Source organism: Rhagoletis zephyria, unplaced genomic scaffold (assembly GCF_001687245.7).
Source record: "Rhagoletis zephyria isolate East Lansing unplaced genomic scaffold, Rhagoletis_zephyria_1.1 Rzeph_scaffold_13135, whole genome shotgun sequence".
Taxonomy (NCBI): Eukaryota; Metazoa; Arthropoda; class Insecta; order Diptera; family Tephritidae; genus Rhagoletis; species Rhagoletis zephyria.
The window spans coordinates 6,033-14,829 of record NW_016170206.1 but is presented as its reverse complement, the minus strand read 5'-3'; the positions used below and the strand labels follow the sequence as shown (position 1 = coordinate 14,829).

General features: G+C 34.3%; 1 protein-coding gene and 1 long non-coding RNA gene across 2 annotated transcripts in view; one reads left to right on the top strand and one right to left on the bottom strand.

Moving 5' to 3' along the window:
• The window catches only part of LOC108377990 (flavin-containing monooxygenase FMO GS-OX-like 2), a 9,695-nt gene extending 1,170 nt beyond the window's left edge, over nt 1-8,525 (top strand). Inside the window, 4 exon segments of the mRNA XM_017634291.1 lie at nt 4,954-5,074; nt 7,372-7,475; nt 7,478-7,652; nt 7,654-8,525. Coding sequence (XP_017489780.1) covers nt 4,954-5,074; nt 7,372-7,475; nt 7,478-7,652; nt 7,654-7,768 — 515 coding nt within the window. The 3' untranslated portion in view covers nt 7,769-8,525.
• On the bottom strand, nt 5,242-6,748 carry LOC108377991 (uncharacterized). The gene is made up of 2 exons (XR_001849379.1): nt 5,959-6,748; nt 5,242-5,679 (listed from the first exon to the last, which is right to left on the bottom strand). It is a non-coding gene; the product is annotated as an uncharacterized LOC108377991 (long non-coding RNA).
• Nucleotides 8,526-8,797: the final 272 nt, after the last annotated feature.

Below are 8,797 nucleotides of genomic sequence, written 5' to 3'. Positions count from 1 at the left end.
TGGGCAAAATTGTATTTACTAAGTATTAAGTACTAAGTACAAAAGTATTTAGGTATTTTGTGTTGTTGTAAATACCAAAGTACTATTTACTTAGGTATTTAGGAGCTGCTAAATACCCAAGTACTATTTACTTAGGTATTTAGGAGCTGTCAAATACTCAAGTACTATTTACTTAGGTATTTAGGAGCTGCTAAATACCCAAGTACTATTTACTTAGGTATTTAGGAGCTGCTAAATACCCAAGTACTATTTACTTAGGTATTTAGGTGGTGCTAAATACTCAAGTAAAAAGTATTTAGGTATTTAGGAGCTATTAGATATTAAAGTAAGAAAAACTTGAGTATTTAGGAGCTGCTAGATACCAAAGTACAAAAAACGAAAGTATTTAGCAGGCGCTAAATACTCTGGTCCAAAGTACTCAGGTACCTTGGGGATGCAAAATACTTTCACTAAAGTACCAAGGTATTTAGTCGATGGCTATATACTTTCAAACTAAATACTGTATAGTTTAGGAGAAATTTAGAAAATTAACACCTCAACTTACTTTACCACAACTCACTTCACCTCTCCTCAAATCAACTCACTGTTTCAAAATAAAAAATACGGGTATATTTTTTCGGTTCAGAACAATCCTAGGAGTTGGCGGCATTAAAATTCCGACTTTTTTGTTTTTGGACCACTCTAATGGACATAGTCAAGCGCATAAAAATACGACTGTGCTGGCTTGGCAATATTGTACGCAGGGATGAAAGAAAGGCCGCCCACGAACAAAATGGAAGAACCAAGTGTAGGAGCACCTGTCTGCACTCGAGAAGAGAGGTAATTAGAGAAGCTTTTTGACCTCGGCCCAAACCGACAAACGGTTGTTGCGTAGTATAATATTTTGGCGCCTACACTTTTGCTAAGTACTTGGCCGAGGTGGCTGAGTGGTAGCGTACTACCATTCCGTAGGACCTCGGTTCGATCCCTGGCCCAAGCAACATCTATTAGACTATCAGCCTCTGCCAATAGGCTGGCCCGTTCCCATCTCTAGTAGACGAGTAATACTGTGACATTTCCATTTGTTCAAGTATCACTGTATTAGACAACTTGGAAATTATCTTTTAAATCCCATAAGTACATACTGCTTTTGTGTGAATTTATTTATTCCTCTGGCCATGGGACTTTTGTTGCTTTAACATAAGTTAAACTGTTGCCAGTCAGATGTACACATTTGCCGTTATAGAAGAAATAGTGACNCCTCGGCCCAAACCGACAAACGGTTGTTGCGTAGTATAATATTTTGGCGCCTACACTTTTGCTAAGTACTTGGCCGAGGTGGCTGAGTGGTAGCGTACTACCATTCCGTAGGACCTCGGTTCGATCCCTGGCCCAAGCAACATCTATTAGACTATCAGCCTCTGCCAATAGGCTGGCCCGTTCCCATCTCTAGTAGACGAGTAATACTGTGACATTTCCATTTGTTCAAGTATCACTGTATTAGACAACTTGGAAATTATCTTTTAAATCCCATAAGTACATACTGCTTTTGTGTGAATTTATTTATTCCTCTGGCCATGGGACTTTTGTTGCTTTAACATAAGTTAAACTGTTGCCAGTCAGATGTACACATTTGCCGTTATAGAAGAAATAGTGACATCTTATTTGCTAAAATTGTTGTTTTTCGTGTTGATCGATGATACATTCACCCAGGTAGAGAATGTTTTTTTTTTTCGCCTGCGAGTAACATAAGTTAAACTGTTGCCAGTCAGATGTACACAGTTGCCGTTATAGAAGAAATAGTGACATCTTATTTGCTAAAATTGTTGTGTTTTTCGTGTTGATCGATGATACATTCTCCCAGGTAGAGAATGTTTTTCCCAGCATTGACGGCTCGATTCCAGCAAGTACGGCAGTTTGGACAAAACTGGTACCTGTGTGGCGATTTGGCCGTCAGGTTTACGTTGTAACATTTTGCGCAAAGTTTGGTTGTTCTGAATTCATTAACCATCAGAATATCTGCATGCCGTTGTTTTAGTGCTGCGATTAGTAACCGATTTGATGTACGCCTATATCCGCGTATTGGCGAGTTCGTTGCAATCTCTGTTGAACCGATGCAGATTAACGTTTTCTCTTCTTTGTTTGGTACCAGTTGTTGCGCAATTTGGTTGCAGGCTTTTTGTCGGCAAATGTATTTCTTCAGCTTCAGCCGAGCCACCTTTCTTTGCGAGAAAATTTGTTGTTTTTATTGTAGTATCTCAAGTTGAAATTTACAATATTCACGAAAGTTCGATGAATTCGCAGACAATTCTGATTTTGTGGTGAAATCTTTTGTACATTTCTCCAGTTTTATTTTTTGCGAATAGACACCAGAAAGGTGTTGATAGTNATTTCTCCAGTTTTATTTTGCGCGAATAGAAACCAGAAAGGTGTTGATAGTACGAATTTTTGATTTTCACAGGATTATTGTTCTGGATGCCTGCTAAAATGAGCCGACACCCAGGATCTAGCCCAATCTTGTTGTCGTATTTTGTTCCGCGTATTTTTATTAAATCTCCTGTACAATCTGTTTCATTTGGTTTCAGTTTTCTCTTTTTCACTAGCTTAGTTTCGTTTTGTACTTTTATTTGCTTTTCCATGCAAAAAGATACGGTTTGAAGTGAAGAAAACGTTTTAGTGCACGTTGAAGGAATTTTAAAATATTTTTTAAATTCACTTTTATCGAAGGAAGAAAATGGTCCTTTGAATAATTTCAATCGACACAATAGTTGGTACAAAGCCAATCGATCGTATCTCACGTGATGTAAGCCGTGTTTTAGTTGTGGTATTAGTGAAAAATTTTTTATTTCATTTTTTTCATTATACCGTTGCAGGTTGAAAAACAATTCAATCGAAGACCAAAATAGTTTCACATTCTCCAATTCGTGTAGTTTATTTCCGTTCCAGAGTAAGTCTACACGCATACGATCTAGTAACGCTTCATCAGGGATATCTTTGCAATTTTTGTCGAATAGGTAGCTCAGTGTATTATATACCTTTTTTTTGTCTTCTTCAAATTTAAAATATTTTCTGAGCCGAGTATAACCGTGCATCCAAATATTGTTATGGAATATAGTCAGAAATTTATTTATTGAGGTTTTTTCGTAGCATATTATACTCCTGGTCTATTGTATATTTTGGTCTTTTCTTTACCATTAGATGGTAATAACAGTCAAGAAAATTCATTGCGTCAAAGTTTCCTTGTACCCAACGTTTCATCAAGCTAAAGTGAATGTATCTTGATACCTCGACGAATAGACACGACATCTCCTCCACATCCTTTTGTATTTGATCATATACGGCGTCATTTTTGCACGACGATCGTAAAGCTTTTTTCACCACGGAAACTGTTTTATTAGTTTCTGATTCTTTGTCGCCATGCGGAGAACCAAGAGAACCAAGAATAAAAAATTGTAAGTTAATTTATTAGCAATGACGGTTACAAGCTGGCAGTTACATACATAAATTTCAGTTGAGTTCTACTACACTTACGGACAAAAATCGGGACATATGTAATGCATCGAATCCGAACATACAATTTAGATTTTAGAATAAAAAGGATATAATATTTTTAATACAGTTTAATTTAAAATAAAACTAAGAGAAAAAAACTTGATTTTATAAAATATTCAGCGGGACAATTTTCTCAAAATCGGCACTGTCCCGCCAAAGTATGCAAGTATGCATAATCAGACCCTTAGACTAGCATAAAAAATACTTTATAACTAAGAGAAAGAAACGTGATATATTTAAGAGTACACTCGAAGAGAACACATTTATTCTACACGAAATGCCTGTCCCCAACCAGCGCTAATGCTCGTAAATATGCCTGGATTTGTGTACATGTGTACGTAAATATTATGCAGCTTATCTTCAATCACCTTCCAAACAAAACGCAAACGCTGAGCGAGAAAAATAAAATAACAGCCTGCGAGTAATTAAATCTTGCAATAAATTTTTAACCAACTTCCCGAAGAGCTAGAGACTTGAAACTTCAAACTTACTTCAAACCCGATGATAATACAATATGAAAGATTGAGATGAATTGGTCCGTTAGGTGGCGCAAGGGTCGAGATATTTATTTTCGTTTACAATACTAACTCAAAATAAAAATCGTTTGGGAAAATAAACTGATCTAGAAAAAACTAAGTTTACGTGTATCGGCATTTTTTGTGTCATTTAAGCGGTCCTGCATTGTTATCTGGTTACAAATTTTTATTTTATACTGAATATTATTGTTATAAACTGAATAAAAAATATAAACACAACCAGATAACCTGATAATCAGATAGGTGTGAACAGCCATACTAATTAAAATTTAACGAACTTCTTAGACTAGCATAGCTAAGAGAAAGAAACGTAATGTAAATGAAAATAGTGAAGTTATCTAGCGTAATATATTCCTACCCGGTTTATTTTTAGCACAAATTTAATCGGTAATCGGTTTTCCAGATTACGATTACGACACAAGCATTGAAGAGTCTTTCATCAAATCTGAGTTGGTATTGAAATATTTAGAGGATTATTATTTTTATAGGTTTTTATGAGAATTCACTTAAATTTCACCTCAAAAAATTCAGTTATTAAAGTTGTTAATACTAAGCGACAACAAAAATTAAAAAAAAATAAAATAAATGACCTAAAACAATTAAAGAAAAAAACACCACGCATTTACATGTACAACAAGAACAATAATAACAGAAAGGCATAGAATGAAACTGAGCATTGCCAGCTAAATTTAGTCGCATTCGCAATTATTTATGAATGTATTTGCGCAACCGAATTCCGGACAATCGGTTCGCAAGAAAGCTAAGCGGAAAGGTGAAAAATATTTAATTGCAAACGTAAGATATCGTTTTCAATCAGTGCTAACTAGGTATGTATATATGTAAGTATGTAGTATTTACGCCACGTTTAAAACAGATCTTATCTATCTGCCAAAGGAAGTAATGGATTTTCCTGACTTTAAATATCCTGCTACCATGCGCGAATCCTACATATTGGCTAGTGATGTATTGAAATACTTTCAAGCATACGCTCAACATTTTAATTTACTGCAAATTTACTTACAAATTGAACAATAATTAAAAATAAAAACATATATAGGGACTTAGTTACAGTGTGTGTGTGTGTTTATGTGTTGGCATGAGTTTAGATGGTTTTGGGCATATCGATGTTGATTCATGCATTCCTTTGTGTGTGCTACCTTTCCAAGATGTATACTTTTAGTTGTAAAAGTTCGTCTTCTGTTTATTTTTGTAGTTCTTAATTGCCGCAATTTTGACGAGCCGTTGTTCGTTCTCAACATGTGATCTTTCCTTCAATCAATGCAACAAGAAGCTTTCAAACCGAGACGCGAAGCCGATATATGGAGCGCAGAGAACTATGACAAGAAATTTATATCGCCTAAAAGTAGGCTTGAAGTAGTGATTACGCATTTTGTGGGCGCATAGTTTTTGATAAACGTCTCCTCGATGTGTGTGTATGTGTGTGTGATGTTCACATGCGATATGCGCAAGCGCCGAGTTGGGAAGTTGGTCAAATCTTCGAAATTCGAACATATAGCTTGCATTCAGCAATAAACAAATGAAAAATTGGGGCTCGGTGCACCTTTCTGTCATGATCAAACTCTGCTGGCTCCAGTATCCATATCGTGATCGCCTTCAATTATTTAAAACATAATAATTATTAATTTATTTAATTATTTAACGTTATTCATTTATGCTCATTTCTATTTAAAAAAATTAATTTCTGAATACTTTTAACACAAATTATATAATTGTATAATTACAAATTAACACAAATAATTAAAAAGTGCATACAATTTAGTAATTTTGTTGCTTTTCAAATTTATCAAGTTATTTAAAGCGCTTTTTGAATTCTTAATATGATATATCTGATTATATGTACATATATAAATTGAAAATATTCGATATTTACCATGTCATAGCATGCTACGTTGCTCATATGCCCATGAATATATGCGTGTTATCCTTTCTAATTCGTTCATTGGCAGCAGCACATTGCAGAGACGTAACGCAATTTCCTCATCGGCTGTAATAACCCTTTCAGCGCCAAAGTTACTTGTTATTTGCAAAAATTTTCGAAAAAATTATGGTGTTTCGCGCAATTTTCTCCAAGGTATAGTACATTTTAAATTTTTATCGAAAAGGTAGCTGTAAGTGTATACTATATGTATACTTTTTTTTTGTCATGTTCAAATTTAAAATATTTCCTGAGCCGAGTATATGCGTGCATCCAAATATTGTTATGGCAAATAGTCAGAAATTTATTCGCGTTTTTCACAAATAAATTCGACCGATACGAACTATCGTATAACTTGAGGTTTTTTCGCATACATTATGTTTTATATCATATATCAGGGTTGTGGTCAGGATTACCATCTTACTCACGATTGTATAAAAATTCCGTCATTATATCATAAATCAGGTTTGTCAGGATTACATCAAAATTCCGTAGTCATTATATCATAAATCAGGTTTATTGTCTGGATTACCAATTATCTTAGGATTGCATCAAAATTCTGTTATTATATAATAAATCAAGTTTAGTGTCAGGATTACCAATTAACTCAGGATTGCATCAAAATTCCAAATCAAATCAAAAATTAGGTTTATTGTCAGGATTACCAAATAACCAAAATTGTACATGTATTTCTACTACAGTATTCAAAGATGTACATATTTTTCGTCATATATGAAATAATCACATCTTATTTGTGAAAGTTCTCGTGTTTTTGTAAGGATGAAAACGTTTTAGTGCACGTTGAATGAATTTTAAAATATTTTCCAAATTCACTTTTATCGAAGGAATAAAATGGTCCTTCGAATAATTTTAATCGACACAATAGTTGATGGAACGCAAATCGATTGTATCTCAAGTGATGTAACCCGTGTTTTAGTTGTGGTATTAGTGAAATTTTTTTATTCTTTGATTTCATTATACCGTTGCAGGTTGAAAAATAATTCGATGGAAGACCAAAATAGTTTAACAAAATTCCAAATCAAATCAAAAATCAAGGTTGTGGTCAGGATTACCATCTTACTCACGATTGTATAAAAATTCTTTCATTATATCATAAATCAGGTTTGTCAGGATTACATCAAAATTCCGTAGTCATTATATCATAAATCAGGTTTATTGTCTGGATTACCAATTAACTCAAGATTGCATCAAAATTCCAAATCAAATCAAAAATCAATCACAGGTACCAGTTTTGTCAAAAATGTGGTACATGCTGGAATCGAGACGTCAATGCTGGAAAAAACATTCTCTACCTGGGAGAATGTATCATCGATCAACACGAAAAACACAACAATTTTAGCAAATAAGATGTCACTATTTCTTCCATAACGGCAACTGTGTACATCTGACTGGCAACAGTTTAACTTATGTTAGTCATCACCTAGCCGATTTTATGTTGAACGTCACGCAGAAGCAGATATTCAGCGTTTCACTGAAAATGGCGCTGTTTTCAAAGACGGCAGCGCAGCTTCTTTCTCTTATGTGATTTTTTGCACAGGATATAAATACACCTTCCCCTTCTTGAGTGTGGACTGTGGCCTAAACGTTGATGTCAATTGGGTGCATCCGCTCTACAAACACTGTTTAAATTAATAAGCCCACGATGGCCGTCATTGGGCTACCACATCAAATCTGTCCAGCTCAACTTTTCGATTTACAAGTGCGTTTTACGCTTGCTTTCTTTACTTTGTTGTTTTTGTTGTAGTATCTCAAGTTGAAATTTTCAATATTCACGAAAGTTCGATGAATTCGCAGACAATTCTGATTTTGTGGTGAAATCTTTCGTATATTTTTGTAGTTTTATTTTGCGCGAATAGACACCAGAAAGGTGTTGATAGTACGAATTTTTGATTTATTTCAATTTCCCAGGATTGCATCAAGATTCCAAATCAAATCAAAAATCAGGTTTATTGTCAGGATTATCAATTTACTCAAGATTGCATCAAAATTCCGTCGTCATTATATCATAAATCAAGGGTGTGGTCACTATTACCTTTTTACTCAGGATTGCATCAAAATTCCAAATCAAATCAAAAAACGAATTTTTGATTTTCACAGGAACATTGTTCGGGACACCAGCTAAAATGAGCCGACACCCAGGATCTAGCCCAATCTTGTTGTCGTATTTTGTTCCGCGTATTTTTATTAAATCTCCTGTACAATCTGTTTCATCAAAATTCCAAATCAAATCATAAATCAGGTTTATTGTCAGGATTATCAATTTACTCAGGATTGCATCAAAATTCCAAATCAAATCATAAATCAGGTTTATTTTCAGGATTACCAATTTACTCAGGATTGCATCAAAATTCCAAATCAAATCAAAAATCAGGTTTATTATCAGGATTATCAATTTACTCAAGATTGCATCAAAATTCTGTCGTCATTTAAAAATTCCTTCAACGTGCACTAAAACGTTTTCTTCACTTCAAACCGATGGAGTGTCCATATCATTTTGCATGGAAAAGCAAATAAAAGTAAAAACGAATTTTTGATTTTCACAGGAACCTTGTTCGGGACACCAGCTAAAATGAGCCGACACCCAGGATCTAGCCCAATCTTGTTGTCGTATTTTGTTCCGCGTATTTTTATTAAATCTCCTGTACAATCTGTTTCATCAAAATTCCAAATCAAATCATAAATCAGGTTTATTGTCAGGATTATCAATTTACTCAGGATTGCATCAAAATTCCAAATCAAATCATAAATCAGGTTTATTGTCAGGATTATCAAT